This window comes from Ascaphus truei, chromosome 5, assembly GCF_040206685.1.
Source record: "Ascaphus truei isolate aAscTru1 chromosome 5, aAscTru1.hap1, whole genome shotgun sequence".
Taxonomy (NCBI): Eukaryota; Metazoa; Chordata; class Amphibia; order Anura; family Ascaphidae; genus Ascaphus; species Ascaphus truei.
The window spans coordinates 147,881,752-147,901,929 of NC_134487.1; the positions used below are offsets into that span (position 1 = coordinate 147,881,752).

The window sequence follows — 20,178 nt, forward strand, 5'->3', positions numbered from 1 at the left end:
TCAGAAAAACACATGTGTTGACATCCATAGCAAAAGCAGCACCGCTGAATCAGCAAGTGTCCCAAAACCTGTGTATTATAACTGGGCTAAACTCTTATGCCAACTACAAATGTCCAGATCAGCACTAGTTAATGCAGCTAACTTACTATAGCACAGCCATTGGTAATTTGAGAAATAGTTGTGATATCAGCAGGTAGTCTTTACAATGGTCCCAGAAAAAAAAAAAAAAACCATTGCAGGAGAGTGGAAATAGCACCACCCCCCGTAAATGTCTTCACACGCTGGGAAAACTATGTAGTACTAGAAAGGGCATATGCCTAACTTTCAGCGTGCTCTGTATTATTTAAATGCACAAGCCTAAAATCAGTACATTTTATTTATTTGTAAAAGGTTTTACCAGGGAATACTACATTGAGAGTTACCTCTTGTTTTGATGTATCTCCTGGGCATATGATGCCTGAGTTATGATGACAATACATGGTTACATTAAATGAACAGAGGTTATACATTCAATTTACAGACATTACATGGACCTTTACAGACATTACATGGACCGTTACAGATAACACGCAATTATGGGCGTATGAAACCGTTACAGACCAGATTAAAATGTGTGACCCAGGTTGAGGAGCTTGTTCAGATAGGCAGGTAGCTTGCCCAGAATGTATCTGAAGGCAAGACAGGAAAAATGTACTTTGCGTCTGGACTCAAGGGATAGCTAATCAAGGGGCCTATGCAGAGAGCAGCGGTAGAAATAATTGGAGAGTTTAAGAAAAAGTAGATTTAATGGAGAGTTTTTTTCTCCATATGCAGAAATGGGCGAAATTCGCAATTTCTGGCATGTATGCGTGTGGCGAGTTGAAAAGGGAGAGATGCGCGCTGCTGAAAGGGAAGAAAAAAAAAATCGCGCATTTTTTTTTCTTCCTATGGCCGGCGAGCTCCTGCTTCTTGCCAACTTTAGTTGGCGGAGCAAATTGTAGAAAATCGCGCCAACAGGCGCTAGATGGTGTTCGCGTCTTTCTGAATTTGGATATTTTTAAAGCTGGCGAGATGTAGGATCTCGCCAGCCGCGCGGCGAGATTTATAAATAGGAAAAAAAAATGGCGCGTTTTTCGTACCTCGCCATTTTCTGCTGTTTTTTGCGCGATTTTCTCCAAAAAATGGCGAAATTTAATATAGCGCTGCTCTCTGCATGAGGCCCCAAGTCCTTTGAGCATCTCCCAGTGGTGTTTGTTGTAGTTACATTGTAGGACAATGCGGCATATTGAGTTGTAGAGGGTGTCTAATTTGCTATGGTGAGCATGGGGTGCTGTAACATATACTATGTCCCCATAGTCTATAATTGGCATCTGTTGTGCGATGCGATTTCTGACCAGCAGGCTTAGGGAGGATTTGTTAATAAAAAGTACACCTAGTTTGGCATAGGTTTTAGATGTCAGAGTATCAATATGCAGCCTGAATGTTAAATGGGAGTCAAAACATATGCCCAGATATTTAAAACTAGTGACAGGGGCTAGAATGGTGTTAAGAGTTCGTTCTAATCTACAAAAGGTAGTTCCTCTACTAAATATGCATCCCACTTAGTGAAACATCACTGGTTATGCAGCACTGGAAAGCCTGCAATGTGTTGCCTTGTAATATTTCCAGGCTCTGCTGACATAAAAAAAACATAAAATGTCCCATTTATCCCAGCATTAGTTCAGAAGATTACTGGGCAAAGCCGTTAAAGCTCATCACTTTAGGATATACTTGTGTGAGCATTTCTAGATAATCTGCAAAATGTTGGTATTTCATAGATGGAAAAATATGGCAAATACATAACCACAACCACGATCTAGGACTGTGCAAGTTTTTCAGTGTAACCGTGCAGCTTGAGAAAAGAAACACACACAAGCTGTAAATCCCCACTATAAATAATTAACTAACCTGTATGTGATGAATTTTGTCTCCTTCAAAAGTGTCCTAAAATCAGCTTTAGCGGTGATGTATTTGTCTCTGATGTATTCTTCAAACTCCCTTTGTCTTTTCTGAGAAAAAAGAAAAATGCTGTTAGGTTTGAAGAATAACCTTAATTTTTGTGTGTGTGTGTGTGTGTGTGTGTGTGTGTGTGTGTGTGTGTGTGTGTGTGTGTGTGTGTGTGTGTGTGTGTGTGTGTGTGTGTGTGTGTGTGTGTGTGTGTGTGTGTGTGTGTGTGTGTGTGCGTGCGTGTGTGTGTCAAATGCCAATTAGCTTGATTTGTTTTATGCAAAGTGTAGAATATAATTAAATCTCTTTATTAAATGAGATACCATAGCATTAAACACATGATATTCTTAAATACACAGAGCTCTCTTACCCGGTCACTGGAAGAAAACTTAATGCACCGAGGATCTTCCTTAATTATCTTCTTTACCTCTTTCCAAGTCGATGTTAACGTGATCTAAAAACCAAGAAGTTAAAGTGAGCACAAATAGTGAATGACCGCTACACTAAGGAGTGGAGAAAAGTGTACATAGTGACAGAGCAGATTACACACTAACTAATGGATATTCTAGGCTCTAATGCAGGAGTGGCCAACACCAGTCCTCAAGGGCCACAAACAGGTCAGGTTTTAAGGATATCCCTGCTTCAGCACAGGTGGCTCAATCATTGGCTGAGCCAACGATTGAGCCACCTGTGCTGAAGCAGGGATATCCTTAAAAAAATCATGACCTGTTGGTGGCCCTTGAGGACTGGAGATGGCCACCCCTGCTCTAATGACTTACCGCATATGTTTCATCCAAGAGCTGCCTGAAGTGTTCACGCTTCTTTTTAGTAAGCGCATCAATGTGTTCATTGAAAAGTTTTTCCTTCTCTTCCCTTTCTAGCAGTGAGCCGGATTCCCACCGGTGATCTTTTCTCAGTGTTCTCCTTGTATCAGACCATGACACATCTGAAGATCGTACCTACAGGTAAAAGAAAAATCAAGGTGCATTAAAATGTACCTATAGAACTTTTTCAATGATGGAAAAATTTAGCATATTAAAACATGAAAGTTCAAATGAATAAGAATCAATGCCGATTTGGAAGGAGAAGGTTTCACTCAGTCCAACTTGAGTGCTTCGATTAGTGCTCATTTCAGAAGTTTTATTACACCGAATCAGACATGCAGACACTAATCCAATTACAATTCTGACTTCTGACAAAGTACATAAGTGGCTTATGGGGGAAACAAACATTGGTTCTTTAAATGGTTGGGAGTTTTGATTTGTTTTGCTTGGGAGGAAACATTAAGACTAGCATTGTATAACAAAAGGTTATGAATTTGCTGATTTTACTGGGTGCCTTTCATGTACTCTGAATAATGCATCTATGCTACATAAATAACCAGAAATCACTGCATACATTTGCATTCAAATTAGATTTGTTTCGGCAGCATTAACAACCCAAAGATAGAAATTTAATCATTACCATATCAGACAGAAGAGCTTTGAAACTCTGGATGGCTTCCTCTCGCTTATGTTGCTCTCTCTCCCGGTCAATCTCCTTGGTCTGCTCAGAACGTGCTTTCTGTACCTCCCGCTCCCTTTCACGTAAACTCGCCTCAATACGGGCTTGTCTTTCCAGCTCCTTCTCTTTTTCAGTATCTAGATTCTGGGATTAAAAATGTATATCAATTTAATGCTTTACAGTGATGAAGGGGATCACTACACATGGTTAAAGGAAACAATCACAAACGTTCAGCGTTCAACCTACTGTTCCAAAACATGTAGAAAATGTCTCCACATTGAATCCTGAGCATACACTTTGTTATAGGATCCTACACTTCTATTTTAGAGGGGGGTGGGGGGGAGATTAAATTCACACAGCTATTAGACAGATCTTCCATTTTGACAATTGTTAAAAGCAAAATTTTCTCTTGCTTAATTTTTTGTTATTTTGTTTTAATAAATGCAGTACTTTCTTGCCTTTACAGCAATGTAATTATCCAAACTGCAGATCGATTTGTTCTCCCCTGATCGATAAGTGAAGATCATGCTTCTCAGGGCATACAGTATGGCTGCCTATTTCAAGAGAAATAGTGGCTTTTTAAATAGCTGCTACAGCAAACCAACGAATCTTAATGCATCATTAAAAGGGGCATAGAGTGGGGGAAGGGGAATTAGTATTATCGAATACACACAACTGATTTATATTAAAAAAACAAAAACCCACAGGATTTTTAATTAAATACCCTTTTAGATAAAGTGTGTTGCATAAGAATGCTCAATGCAATTCCACAATGTTTCTACATCAATATGATGCCACCAGTTTGCAGCAACAAGGGACAGCACCTTTTTGTTACAAATGTTATTTATATTAGTTGTCCATCACGGTTACCTGCATCACAATATGTTCCAGAGACTTGTTTTGAGAAGGAAGAATGCACGAGTAAAGGCTTATGTGCACAGACAGGAGCCATGAGACAAGTAAGACCATGAAGTAAATGTTACAACTGGCCCATCATGTACCAGGCAGCACACTCGCGTATTGTGTTTATTGGTATATTAACCAAACGTTTATTCCTTAAAGGTTTGTCGCCATAACCAGCTTCAGAGTTAGGACACAAGATAAGGATAGAGCAAATTTAAAGGTAGTAACAATCACTTAATTGATACTCATAAAAGAGGAGGTATGGTTAAATTGTCTTCACTTATTGTGGGAGACTAAACACGATTAACAAATCAAAATTACAGTCCCTGTTGCAAATGAAAACAAAGGAAAATGTACAGACTTTTAAAAAGGATCGAAAACATTTCGCTATTAATGCAAACTGATCCTATATGGGATTGCCCCTTAGATAAACAAACTATTGTTTGCGCTACATAAATAATTATGCATAAATAATTATACATAAATAATTATACACAGACTATGATAAGGTACCTTTGCTAGTTTTTCAATATATTGTTTAAAAAGCTCTTCCCTCGTCGACGAGCTCTCCACTGCTTTGTAACGGGGGTCGCTTTCTATTTTGTCTTTTACTTTGCTCCAGCGAGACTGCCCTTCCAAATGGTGGCTGGACAACAGGTCAAAGAAGTCAATTCTGACCTGGATTTAAGACACGTTGAAGAAAAAGTACATTGGAGTGAAACATTTAAAGTGCTCTCTCAACAAAGCGAATGTTAACAATGCATTACAATCCCCCCCGCACCCATTTAATACATGATTGTTTTTCTTCAATTATTAATTGTAATGCTCAGATATCATGTTAACAAAAGTAATGTTCTTGCTCCTACAGTTAGAAACACACACACAACTACCTCCCCTCCCCCCCCCACCCCCCAGAGACTTCCTTTCTTTGCTGCCAGGGAACGCCGTGGGCCCTGTGCAGCAGCATTTCCCAGAAGCAGGGAGAAAAGCCCATAAGAAAACAGCTTTCACCTTCCCCAAAGCTGCTGCACCCCCCCCCCCCCCCCCCCGGAGGCTCCAGGGAAAGGGAGTGTGTGGAGCAGGATACAGGCACGCATAGGACTTTTCAAATCCAAGAGAGAATTTATTGAAACCGATATTTCAGTCCATCATGGGACCTTTATTAGCTCGTGGTGGACTTAAATGTCTTACAGTAAGGTCTCTCTTGCATTTGAAATCAAATAAGCCAGAATATCATTAATATTGGTAAATCCACATTTGAAACAAAGGAAAATATTTATTTATTTTATAAAATATTTTACCAGGCAGTAATACATTGAGAGTTACCCCTCAATTTCAAGTATGTCCTGGAGTATGTTAACTGAAATGCAGTTAAGAGTACAACATGCTCATTTTAGATTTATTAACATCATTCTTTTAAGTGTGACAAGCGATTCCCTCAGATTTCATAGTGACTGATGAGCCTATGGTAAGGCAACGTGTACTACTGTACAGAACCCACTGGAATAGGCTTACAACTTTATTTTCAGTGGTCTGCAGAGCAATGATTAGAAATAGATTATACATAATAAAATGTTACAATCATGATCTATTCCTGTTTTTTCTATTTTAAAATCACAATTTACATCTGTTATTGCCTTAGCAGCTTTTATGTTTTTTTCCAACTATATAAAAAGAATGGGGGGAATGCACTGACCAACAAAGACAATAAGGACTGAGAGATGCCATGTCTGCGTCTCTCGGTATTTTCATTCAAACTCGTTAAAGGTGAAATCAATTAAAATTGACAAGTGCAGAATCGAGGCTTACAGGCCAAAATTGTTACATGGTTAAAAGTCTATCACACTTTAAAACAGTAGCCTACTGGTGCATGCTATACAATACCTCATCCCCCAATTATGTTAGTCTCCCTTGAAGGGCAGAACAAGAGCATTATAGTTTTGTAGGTTTAACACTGATATGAATGTGGGGGAAGGTGAAATATGGCTGGCTGTATCCTGTGTGGCTTATGACTGACACATTTTAGTTGAGCAATCTCAATATGCAGAGTTTTTCATCTAGATGTATATACATATATTGGAGGTTATTTCTTAAGGTCCAGTACAGGTTAACACACAAACCGTTGTTCTCTCCCACTGAAATCAATGGCAGTTAATGCCCATAAGGGTGTGTTATCCTGCAACAGACTTTACTGAATCTGCCCAATAATAGTTACAAATATTATGTTTCAGTTACTCATCACTTTAATGAAAGGAAAACGAAAAATAAAGTGAAAGTCTGAGAATTGAAGTAGTCTAAAGGCATGACAAAGAATAATAATTTATTTCCACTCTAGGTACATGCAAGTGACTAACAGCTCTTAAACGTAACTGATTGTAAGGCAGCACAAAGCCGTAAAGTAGTTATTCCCAACAAGGGTTCGTCCAAAATAATATGTAATGGTGGATCCCATGCAGTTTAGTGGGTTCCTGAGGCAGTGAGTGAACTGCACAAGTAGTAAGGTCCCAAAGTGCACCGGATAGCATGGATGGAATAGCCATCAATTACAGCACGAGCTTCCGAAGTCGCTCCCCTGTATGTTTGGCATCCACAGTGGCGAGGCATTGTGGGGTGTGACTTTGGAAGCTCCAGCAATAACCAACAGTTTTACCACCCGTGCTGTCTGCACACACTGAGGTGCAGTTTGAGGCATTATTAAGCCTGTGTACTCCCCTGAGCTCAGTGTACTCAAATGATTTGAATAGGCGCCACAAATTCCATAAATATCTCAAATGATTTGAATAGGCGCCACAAATTCCATAAATATCTTGGGATGGGAAGGGAGCAATCAGGTCAGTAACACATCATGTGAATAAAAAACATAAAAACAATAATTGTGCAGTATGTTAGTGCAGTGAGTTGGGATGGGAAGGGAGCTCCCCTGAGCTCAGGACACAATGTGTCCTGGGATTGGTCAAACCGTGTCAGCAGTAGTCTGATGAGCAGGTAATAAGATTTTATCTAGGGGTTCCAAGAACAAATATTTTCTAGCAGGGGGTGCACAATGGAAAAAAAGGTTGGGAATTGCTGGCGTAAAGTATATCAATTTCTCGCAACACTGAAAATAGTTACAAAATCTTCACAAAAAAATATATTTGTTTCAAACACAGAAATCAAACATCTGCAATGTTTATTTCACTAATGTACAGCAGGTATTATGAAAGCATTAACTAGTTTTTGTACCAAAGCACACCAAGTGTCAGACTAATGATTGTATATACAGTAGCATATACATTATGGTAAAACAGTTTAAGGGAATTACATGTCATCTGGTGAAGCATAATCCTGTTTCAGAAAGTACTAAAATAGCCAAGTGGGAAAATTAAAGAGGCAACAGGTGAACTATTCAATGGTTAACTACGGTCTCGTGTAATTGTAATCTGTAAAGACTTCTGGTTTAATATTATGCTTTTGGTAAAACATAAAAGGTCTCCACAACTACTAAATGAGGCTATCGTATCGTTATCTTGACTACGAGGAATAAATATTTGTGATTCTCAAATGTCACAAATATTTAGGTTTGGGGAGGTAATTCCCTTCCCTTATAATTGCACATTTAGGGACCCGGTTAGTGGTTGCAATTTGACAGTAGCTTCTGTCTCCAGCCTCTCCAGTGAAGAACTGTGTGCTTCATTCAAGTGACATTTGGACTTCATTCATTTTTAATACCTGACCTTTCGTTCTGATGAGCAGTAATTTATACCAAATGATATGTTTACTAAAAGATCAGAAAAATGCCTAAAATGCTACCTACAAAATTTTATCGCATCTAGTCTACAAAAAGAATTTTTGAGCTTAATGCTGCAACTGACACAGCAGGTGCTCACCGTTACTGCATAATTTTTGGGCTCAGCACAGTGAGGTCAGAAGATAATGGCATAGTGCAAAAAAACATTACCACGGCTCGCTTATGTATTTCCAGATAAGTTAAGGTGTTCTATATCAAATTAAATTTCATTCACACTTGCATGTTTATCAATTTGATTGTTTACCTTGGCACAATTTCCTGTTATGTTATTTGAGTACAGCCTTATGATAGAAATCACAGGATACACTGTAAATAAGAGCAAAAGCAGTCACATTTTTCAATACATTATTGTGACTGGGATGGTAATGTGATTCTTACTCAATCTCCTAGTGGGGGGTAAAAAAAAGGTTGGAGAACTAAACATAATTGGCTTAGAATATCAACCTCCAGACAGACCCTCTGTGCAATGTGTCAGCTTCAGCCATGGAATTATGGTCAACTGCTTCTAATGGTATTGAGTTGATCGAAACCAGAGATTGCCCATTTTAGAAAATGTTTGGCCAATCAGGTGCATTATTTGATTCGTCTTTTTGCCACGGGTACCAACATTTCACATACCTTCTCTCCTTTTGACTTGGAGTCTTCTTTTTCTTTCTTCCTTGCTGCGATCATAAATTCAGAGAACAAGGATTCCCGATCTTTCATTTTTTCAATGGCTTTGAACCGTGCATCTTTGGCATGTTTAGCTGCAAATTCACTAAAAGTAGCTCTGTAATAAATTAAAGCAGATAGGTAGCCCTATTACGATCCCAGAAGAGCACAAAAGAATGCTTTGATCTCCTGTTATACTGATACATGTGCTCTCATAACCATGTTAGAGCAGCAAGGTCAACCCCCACTTTTTTTTTTTTTTTTTTTGCATGGGGACTTGGGGGACCCTTAAGAGCGGAAACGTGATAATTTCAGCTCCACGTCCTCCCCAGTTCCTGGTATACTTACCAATGAACTGGTATTACGTCATTGTTATTTTAAAGTGTTTAAATGACCATCCAATAGGTGACATCAACTAATGACCGTGGCTTCCTATTGGTCTGCAGTACCCGTGAGATTTGGTGGCCTCCGGAGATGGAAAAGAAGCAGTAGGATATTTCAAAGTCAGCATTAACACAGACATACTGCTGTCTGTACTCACGTAAGCAGTAATACACATCAGTTCTAAAATTGATAGCCAAAATGGCACAAGAGGTCTGTACTGATTTTGCACCAAAGGAGCTAATTTCAGAAGTCATGAAACCGGATTTACAGGAGTGGAATTTTAAAAGAATTCATGACTATTTTCCAGCTTTAAGTACAATTGCAGACAAAATAGTGCTTGAGAACATTTGGGGAAACAGTGATCATAACATGGTTTCATTTGAAATAAATGAGCAAAAACCATATTACATGGGTTCAAATAAAGACTTTAATAAACTGAGGAATAATATACAAGGAATAAATTGGGGTGATGTTTTTGCAGGGAAAAATGTGGAAGATAAATGGGCAGGTCTTTAAAACATTGTTAGAAAAGCACACTGCAGTGTATACCCTTGGGTAATAATTATAAAAGAAACAAGTCTAAATCAAATGTGGCAAAATAAACAGGTAGGGGGGGAAATGAAAAAGAAGAGGCAAGCATTTAGATTCTCAAAATTTACCAGGGAAGAATCAATTGCACTAATAGTGCCACAGGAGGAAGCCACAACCTCTATATAAACGAATTGGTTAACTGAGGAAGAAATTCATAGGCGGCTTGATAAAATTAAAGTAAATAAGGCACCTGGCCCCGATGGTATAAATCCATGACTTCCTAAGGAGCCAAGTTCAGTAATAGCCAAACCATTACATTTCATATTCAAGGACTTTATTTCCACAGCCTCGGTAGCACAAGATTGGTGTAAAGTAGACATGGTGTATATATTTAAAAAGGGAGCTAGATCACAACCGGGGAATTACAGACCTGTAAGCCTAATATCAATAGTGGTTAAGGTACTTGAAGGTTTAGTACAGGATAATATTCAGGAATACCTGATGAAAAACAAAATGAGTAATAGTCAGCATGGATTTATGAAGGATAGGTCGTGCCAAACTAACTATATTAGTTTATTTGAGGTGGTAAGTAGGAATTTAGACTAGGTTAATACAATTGATGTGGTCTACTTAGATTTTTCAAAGGCTTTTGGTACGGTTCCACACATGAGGCTAGTGTACAAAATAAAGTAAATTGGACACAGTAAAAAAAAATATTTGCACATGGATTGAAAACTGGTTGAAGAGTAGACAAGAGAGTTGGCATAAAATTAACTGTTTCACTTTGGGCTAAAGTTGTGAGTGGAGTACCTCAAGGATTGGTAGTGGGACCCCTGCTTTTTAACTTGTTTATTAATGACCTTGAGATTGGCATACAGCGGAAAGTCTCCATCTTTGTTGATGATACTAAAATGTGTAACGTAGTAGAATCAGAGCAGGATTTAAGTTCTCTCCAGAAGGACTTGGATAGTCTGGAAACTTGGGCAGGTAAATGGTAGATGAGGTTTAATACAGATACATGTAAAGTTATGCATTTGGGAAATAAGAATAAGCAGGCAACTAAAATTAAATGGGGATAAATTAGGGGAATCCTTGATGGAGAAGGATTTAGGAGTGCTTATAGACAGCAGGCTTGGCAATAATGCCCAATGTCATTCAGTAGCTGCAAATGCAGACAAGATCTTCTCTTGCAATAAACAAGCAATGAATGGAAGGGGAGTAAACATAATTATGCCCCTCTATAAAACATTATTAAGATCACACCTTGAATTGGGCACCACGCTATATATATATATATATATATATATATATATATATATATATATATATATATATATATATATATATAGCTCTTCTATGCACTTTTTCTAGTTCCATAGTGTGTGTTTATATATATATATATATATATGTATATTATATATATATATATATATATATATATATATATATAAACACACACTATGGAACTAGAAAAAGTGCATAGAAGAGCCACCACATTAATTAAGGGAATGGATTATCCGATTTATGACGAGAGGCTAGCTACATTAGATTTGTTTACATTAGAAAAAAGGTGTCTAAGGGATATGGTAACTATATACAAATATATCCAGGGACAATATAAGGAGCTTTCAAAAGAACTATTCCATAAGTCATCCCTTAAGGTTGGAGCAAAGGAGATATCACCAGCAACAAAGAACAAAGGTTATTTACAGCAAGGGCAGTTAAAATATGAAATTCATTACCCATGGAGACCGATGGCAGATACAATAGATATCGTCAAAAAAAGGTTGGAGATCTTTTTAGTAAGGAAAGGTATACAGGATATACCAAGTAAACAAACATGGGAACGATGTTGATCCAGGGAGTAATCCGATGGCTAATATTTGGAGTCAGGAAGGAATTTATTTTCCCCCTTATGGAGATCACTGGATGATAGTTCACTGGGGTTTTCCTTTTGCCTTCCTCTGGATCAATATGCCGTAAACACAAATATATATAAGTATCTGTCGTCTAAATTTAGCATACGTTGAACTTTATGGACGCATGACTTTTTTCAACTTATCTACTATGTAACTTTAAAGAAAAAGATCAACCAATTCTGAAATGATGCAACGGAAATCACTAAAAAGAGTGGACCAACCTTGAGTTAATCTTTGCTTCTTCCATCATTTTTTTGAACTCCTCCTTTGCCTGCATAATCTTGTTTTTCTTTTCCCTGCGCTCCTCTTCTGCCCTCGTTTTCACATACTGGTCAAATACCTACAGAGATATCAAACGGTTTTATTTTGAAATGATTTAATAGCAGGAAAAGTAGAGCAACCTTAAAGAACATCAATTACTGTAAAAGCTTGCAAACAGGAAAAGTAATTACTTTTTATTTGTATGGTGCTGCAAAACCTAAGATCAGTAATTACTTCATGTAATCGTTTACAAGAAAACAATCTACTTCGGTATCTTAAGTCTGAGATTTAACCAAGAAAAAGTTCATGAAACCTGACAAATTAAATAAAGAATTTTGACCAATAAAAAAGTACAGTTCACAGAACATAGGTTAAAAGAGGTTATTAAAGGTCTGAAACCTTCAAAAGCCCCAGGCCCGGACAGTTTTTCAAATCTATATTATAACAAATATTGGGGCATTTTAGCACCATATCTCTTCAACAGGTTTTTTTTAATTTTATCGAGTTTCCAGATTCCCTCACAAATTTCAAAAGCAAATTTAGTAGTAATACCCAAGGAAGGAAAAGATCCAATGAGTTGCGCAAGTTACAGGCCAATTTCACTTCTTAATACAGATTTTAAAATATATAGTAACATTTTTGCTAATAGATTAGACCCAATCCTGTCCCGACTAATTCATAACGATTAGGTAGATCATCAACATAATAGATTATGTACAGTTTTCTAAACCGAAAGCGATGTTATTGAGTTTAGATGCCGAAAAAGCATTCAACAGAATTAAAATGGAGGAGTTTGTTTTTTTTGGTCCATTTTTAAAGGGGGTCCAAGCCCTACATGATGCCTTTGAAAATGCATATTGAAAAGGGGGGTGGGGGGGGAGAGAGACTTCAACCAAACTAAAATTAGTAATGGTACCAGGCAGGGTTGCCCATTTCCTCCCCTGGCTTTTTACGTTAACAATTGAGCCAGATATTGAGGTAAAACTAATCAAATTACATTTCAATTACCACTGGAATAATGTAAGATTGAAATATTTAGGAATCTTTCTCACAAAAAAAACTCTCTCTTTATAAATATAATTAACCAGAGCTTTTCACTAGAATTAAACGGGATCTTTTACTTTGGAGGGGTCACCAAATCTCCTGGTTGGGCCGTATTATTTCATTCAAGATGAATGTCCTCCCGAAACTGCTTTACTGTTTTCGGACACTGCCTGTCGCTATCCCGATAAAATATTTAAGGGATTTCAGAATAAAAATGCAGTTTATATGGGGTAACAAAAGACCAAGAGTACCGAGATAAGTCATGCTGCACCTAGAGAAAGAGGGCATCTGGCAGCCCCTGATATTAGGAAATATTATTTAGCCTCCCATTTGAAACAGATAATTTTTGGGCATTCTCAGGAAAACCAATATCGGCGGGCAGATTTAGGAAATATATTTAATAGCTCCGCGGCACTCCCGGCCCTTCTGTGGAATAATAAGCCAACAAAATGTTCTAGAATAGATTTTTTCGATTCGGCAGTAATAAAATTCTCTTAAAATTTGACATAGGGTCAAAATCTATTATCAACTATTTTCAGCTCTCTCGACATGTACCCCTATTTTTTGACAACCCTGACTTTGGTCCGGATTGGGTTATTGGTACTTTTGATTTATGGAAGGCTAAAAATAGAGATGTGGGGGATATGCTTTTGAATGGTAAATTGTTAAATTTCTGCGATTTCTGCCAGAGTTACTCCTTCACGGGCGCAGGTGTGTTCAGATTTCTGCAAGTTTCTCATTATCTTAGGCAGCTATCCCCCCAGGTGGGTCTTTCCCAGAGTGTTCTGTATTCAAAGAACGATTTAGAAAAAGAAACTATCAGTGGGGTCTTATCTCAACATTGTACAATGTTCTTATTGCTCAGGAATTTAAGGCTCCCTGCACACACCGTTATATGGATCAATGGGCCCATGATTTTCAAGTAGAGATTTCTTAGGAAGATTGGCAAGAAATTTGGGTCAATGCAACGAATACATCACTTTGCACAATATCTAAAGAGAATATTTATAAAGTTATGTTCAGATGGTATCGGACACCTCAGAGGTTGAGGCAGATTTATCCAGAGGCCACGAATCTTTGCTGGAGGGGTTGCGATGGTGTCGGTGATATGGCTCATATCTGGTGGTTCTGCAGAATTTGTTGCGAGAAACTATTGGGATAAGAATCCCTTAGACCCGCTAATAATGGTCCTGGGTAAGCCGCTAGATCATAGACGAAAATATATCTAAATTATTTTTACAAATTCTGACCGCGGCGAGACGTGCAATCTCAGGTGCCTGGAAAAAGCCCCAACCCCCCTCCAGGAGAGAGATTATCTCGAGGGTAAATGAGGTGTGATCTATGGAAAGAGTTACAGCTTATGTGAGACATAACAAGAACATTTCATAAAGTTTGGGAGCCCTGGTACTCTAGGGGGAAATATGTGAATTTTTCAGTTACTGTGGACCGAGGGCTGTAGTTTCTCTCAGAGTTGGTTACTCTGTGTAATGTTTGGAGTTGTGGTGGTCTGGCGTTATTTTTAATTATTTTGTTTGATAAAATTTGTGGTACCTATCGCCCCTCCCCCTTTTTCTCTTTCTGTATCCCTTTCCCGATGTGTTTCTAAAAATGTAAATAAAAAATACGTTACCAAAAAAAATAACAAATTATGCAACACGATTTCCACGGCTATAGCCAATATCAAAAAAAGTTAGCCCACCAAAAGGAAAACAAATGGCACTCCAAAGATCAGGATTGGCTAACTTTTTTTAAATTGGAGATTCATAAAGAACACCTTTAATTTCAAAGCCTTTTTCTCCTACTAAAACAATTAGCAATAACTCTACAAAGCAGAGTTCTAGAAGTGGTGCGTGGAAAGGAAACCAACCTGAAATGATGGCCATACAAGGCAGAATGCTACAGCTAATTGTAGAGATAAAACTACAAGGAGTTGCCTTAATTTAGAGAGAAAAAATCTGAATTAGGCACTAACTGTGAATGATAAAATATATATTCCAACAGTGAAGAGGGAAGCAATGTGGTGCTAGAACTGGATGGAAGTCTGGGATAAAGGAACAGCCAAAGTCAGTTAATTGTCACAGTCAGTGAGGACACCATCAGCTTACAACAAACTCGAATGATGCTTTGCAGTTTTCAATCTTCCTTGTTACAGGATATGGTCTTAACATTAGAAGTATGGGATCTGCTGCGTTTGCGACCTTCAACATGTCAGTTTCAGTGTAAGCTCTTATGTTTAATAACAAATCACATTGTAAGGCAGTTAAACATGTTGCTTATTTGCTTAGTATCACAGAGAAAAGGAAACCTAGTATACAAGCACTCAATCACAGCTGAATGTATTGTGAATGTGTTAAAATACTTTATTTGTACCAATAAATAAAAAAGGGGGGTTAAAATAAAACATATGTCAAACAGTACGTGACTGTACTTGGTAACTTAACTCAGGTGTGTTAAGTTGATGAAACGTATGGAGATCCCTAATAGATGTTCGGGATCTATTGCTATGGATATAGCTACCTATAAATATAGGAATGGGGCCGTCAAGGGGCCACTGTTTAGATACCGTCCGGTCCCCTTAGGGACTGGGTCAGAACATATGTATGTAGCTTGCAATAATGCGTTAGTGATCTGTGGCAAAAATGCGGTGGTAGTGACAATCACTGTGACCACCCAGTGTTAGTACATAGTTAGTTTATACCCATACTCCTTGGTAGTTGATAGGTATATACTGATAGCGCTGTGGGCAGACCCGTGTAAGGGTTAATCCCACATCCCCCTCTTAGCCTGTAAGGTATTATAATGTGTGCTTAGAGATAGATAAGTCTCCCTCTCACAGTATTCCGTAGTAAGGCTCAGATGGTGGATAAAACTGTGAAGACATATATCTCCTATATGCTGGATGTTGCTTATTTGCTTACCATAGCCGTTTACGTCAGCAATGAAAAGATATCATACAAATAAATAAAAGTATGGCAATTGTCAAAGGGGTTTATTTACCATGACAAGCACATTTGCTTTATTCATTCTTCCGTTAACCCAAACGGATATATATCTGGTCTCCACCATGGACGACGGAAACTGGGGAAGGGGAAATAGAAAGTGGCAGAAGTTGTTTTTACCTGTTTCCTTTCTTTAGGATTTAGAAGTAAATAACGAGGGTCAAACACAATCTTGTGGAGCTCCTTTTCCCAAGTTGAAAAAGCCGAAACCTTTAGAAAAACAAAACAAAAAAACAGGAGAAAAAGTCCATAGAATAAGGATTGATTTCTATGGTAATTAAACGGTGTTGAACTAAGGACTGCAATTTGGTTTCAAATCTACGGGACATCTGCTAAAAGGATGACATAACAGAAACCTCTGCTGAAGTTCTCATCATTAATAAATGACGAGCAGTGGGAGGTTAGGATGGCACATTTTCCACACTAATTGGCTCTGAAGAATTCCCCATAATTACACAGAAGTAACATACAACTAATAACTCATTAAAAGAGCCACTACTGAGCGACATTTAGAAACCACATCAGAGGAAATCCTTGAAGTTTAAATAATGCGCCTGTAGTGAGTCAACAGATATATAACCCATTCGCTGCCCGAGAATCTCGCACTGCAAATTTATTCTTTGCAAGTGTGACTGCATAGCAGCTAAAAGGTATCTTTGTATTACATATACTGTATACGCCACAATGTACTTTCACAAAGTTCTTCCCAGCCTAACAAATTCATCTTTCCTTTCCTTTAAATATCTGCACATTCTAATCTTATCCTATTAAAATATTAATTACTGTGAAATATAAAATAATCAATCGCATAGAAAGGACATTAAGTCATAATATAAAAAGACAAAGCATACATTTGATAATGAACTTATAAATAGGTGACTAACGCAGTTAGGATTCTACAACAAAGATTATAATTCCTCTTTGCACAGATACCGGTTCCTCCGAAAATCATACTGAGTCGCTAAGCGACCTGTTACCTTGGAAGCAAAAACCTGTTGTGATGGAGCAGTGCGTGATTTAGTGACTCGTGTGTGCAAAAATCAGAAAAGATTTATATACATCTCAAAAGATCGTTTTCTAACCCCTCTCTCCAGCAACATGTCTTTAAACTGTTTCATTCGAGCGTCCAGGGGAACAATAGCACGTTCACGGGCAGCTTTAATTTCGGCCTCCATGGCAGTCTCCTTATCAGAATCCAGGTCGTCTTTCCTGTTGTACAAGAGAGTCAAGAGAATAAACAAAAAGTAACAAAGTGTGTACGTTCCAAAATGCTTACCCCATCGATCTAAATATGTTTATTCAAAGTAAAATTCAATGTTTTAGAGACGCTAGATGACAAAGGGAAGCTGAACTGTTACTAAAAAGGTGGGATACCACATACCTGGATTGTCACAAACTCTACACGTTTATTATTAAAGTCTTTGTGAATGTTTTGCAAGAGATGTGGCAAAAATTCAGGCTCTCAATAAGCCAAATACAAAATAAGCAAAGGTGTCTACATTTTTAGTATACACAAAATTGCGCCCCTCTTTTTCTTTAGGTTTGCTTTGGAGGCTTGATTATCCTAACACTGGGGCAGCAACCAAAGGAAACCAATTGGACTGGACTATTTCTAGAACTGTGCTATACTGCAATACTATAAATTTGAACTGTTAGAGCTATTCCCATCACTGAGGGACTGGCCGATATCACCTGTTAGCACCAGGGAGGTTCAGCATGATATAACATACCATATTTTGACACAGGTGACACCCTACATCACACTTAACATCTGTGTGGTTCATGTAATTATTTACACACTTTGTACAGCAGGTCTGTCACCCACACACTTGCTGTTTACACTATCATAGTGGTTTATATCGCACATAAGATTTAACACTTTAAGTTACCCACATCCCACTCCTCCATTCACTCCCCCCTTAGCCATTCCTCCCCCCCTAACCCTCTGGTCACACACCAACAGTTAGGCACCCTGTCATACACCCCGCCACCTGCTCATCCACTTCTACACAAGAGAATAGTGGCCGAGCGCACAACATTTCTTTGCGCTTGCAACACAGTAAGCCACAATATCATGACTCACAGCTTTTTATTTGTTAAGACAACTTACTTCCTCTTTTTTGCTTTTATGGGTTCATCGTCATTAGCATCTTCTGCAGAATCATGGTCTTCTTTGACTAATGATAAAAAAATATGTATATATAAAAAATAAAAACAATGTTGGTGCAAGACAAGGTAAGACCACTACTAAGAATGTGTGCTGTGGGAGTAAAAATAAGTTAAAAAGAAACATAGTATTCACACTAAAGCTATTTAGTTAAATTGTATATTCCCAATTCAAGCTAGAGAGGCCATTGTGGTGATACGGTTATGTTATGGTAGTAAAAGACTGCAGAGCAGTACAGTGAATACTACTTATTATATCAGACTTAAACAGCTACTGTAGTTCTTGAACAGTCTCAACAACAATTTACAGGTTGAACTCGATGGACATGTCTTTTTTGAACCTCATGTACTATGTAACAACCCATAAAATGCAACAAATTCTCCTTCGTACCGGTTTCTACATTCACTTTTCATACTGCATGGATAATTCATAAAAAGTTAGCAACCTTATCCTCCCTGTGTTTGTCACCTTAGTATTGTAAATATCCATATTAGTTAGTTTAGCACTGGTTAGTGCTCTGAATGACTTGCACATTCAAGAGAAGTGTTCTTGTTTACACAACGATATCTTTAAAATGACTCACAATATTTCTTGCCGTCCTCCATTCCTCTTTTATGTGGGGGCTCCTGAATGATTTTGTCGACATCAGCTCTTCCAATGAGGTCTTCTGGTCGGTCCCACATGGAGAGACGTGTAGTGGGATTGTAGAAAAACACACGCTCATCACCAGTCCACACAACACACCTAGGAGTAAAAGAATCACCTTTAAAAGCTATAGTAAGAAAAGGCTTGTGTCGATTTGGCAGAAAAAGTATGGACACATCAATACATTGACTAACCTTACCGGCTAAAATACCCATTATCAGGAAGAATCTGTGTGTGCCCTTTCTAAATGATAACACCTACATTAAGTGTCAAAATATGTGGAACGCGCATCTAACTTTTGATGAATCCAATATTTACAGCATCTCACGAGTAAAAACAATCCGTACTCAAAATATCACTATTCACGCAATACAAGACATGGCAGATTCCACATATGCATGTATATTTGAGAACACGTAACCGGTAAAACGCCTTACCCAACAAAAGCAAAGTAATTAATAAAGTTAAAGCTCTTGCCTGTAATAAGATGCAAAATCCAGGACTAACACAAAAGTTTCTGCAAACATTGGCAAGAAAACAGTCTTTGGGATCATAAGTACCATGGAGTGCCAGGAATGGGAGTCGTAGCCACTGGCCTGGCTTTTTGGGCAGCTTTTTCTTCCTCAGTCATCTCCTCTTCTTTTGGCTCCTGCAAAACAGAACACTTGCAGTTAGCACACAACTATTTCAACCAGTACTAAATAAACCATGATATTGACCAGTGACTAGCAATAACATGCTACCCAAACTGGTTGTGCACAAGACACAGGCCAAACATTAAATTAGACTGAATTATGTCCAAGAAGAAATGCAGTGTATGTATTGATGCCCCTTTCTATTCATGCTGGGAATGAAATAGCTCATAACAAGTTCATGTAAAAAAAAAAAAAAAAAAAAAAAAAAAAAAGGTTTATTGTAGTCAAACCATTGGCTGTGTAGATCGAATAAGAATATGATCGCAATAAAAAAAATGTACATCCACTACAAAAAAAGTGTTATAACAGAGCTAAAAGAATTCTTATTTTATTTCTAATGAATTGAAAAGTAAAAAAAAAAGTATTTAATGACCCATCACTACAATTACTTTGAGTGACTGTTGTGTTATCAAATACATATTAGATTGGCGTTGTCTGTTCCGGTCCATTGAGCATCTTAGAAACCAGCATTATAAGACAACTTTACAGTAAACTCCATATTCGTAATCAATGTAAACGACTACACTTAAGTTTCCTGTAATAATGTATTTTGGCTCGTCGATCAGTGGTTCTCAACATTGACAGAAAACTGCAGAAAATGTAGTTTGAGGGATCAGTATTTCATCAACACTAAATTATGTGTATTGACATAACTGCACTATGAAGAACCGCATCCCACAGAAAAGGACAGGTTCCCCGCATGTTTATTTTTCTTTAAAAATGT

The 20,178-nt window shown here is 37.9% G+C and overlaps 1 protein-coding gene across 2 annotated transcripts in view; it reads right to left on the minus strand.

The window, feature by feature from the left end:
- TCERG1 (transcription elongation regulator 1) overlaps positions 1-20,178 on the minus strand; it is a 43,301-nt gene that overhangs the window by 1,294 nt on the left and 21,829 nt on the right. For both annotated transcript variants that reach the window (XM_075601029.1, XM_075601028.1), the window contains 12 exons: positions 19,320-19,408; positions 18,698-18,858; positions 18,058-18,124; positions 17,030-17,156; positions 16,068-16,157; positions 11,865-11,983; positions 8,777-8,927; positions 4,885-5,049; positions 3,430-3,612; positions 2,745-2,924; positions 2,336-2,419; positions 1,927-2,027 (listed from right to left, as the gene is read on the minus strand). In XM_075601029.1, coding sequence (XP_075457144.1) covers positions 1,927-2,027; positions 2,336-2,419; positions 2,745-2,924; positions 3,430-3,612; positions 4,885-5,049; positions 8,777-8,927; positions 11,865-11,983; positions 16,068-16,157; positions 17,030-17,156; positions 18,058-18,124; positions 18,698-18,858; positions 19,320-19,408 — 1,517 coding nt within the window. The remainder of the gene's footprint in view (positions 1-1,926; positions 2,028-2,335; positions 2,420-2,744; positions 2,925-3,429; positions 3,613-4,884; positions 5,050-8,776; positions 8,928-11,864; positions 11,984-16,067; positions 16,158-17,029; positions 17,157-18,057; positions 18,125-18,697; positions 18,859-19,319; positions 19,409-20,178) is intronic.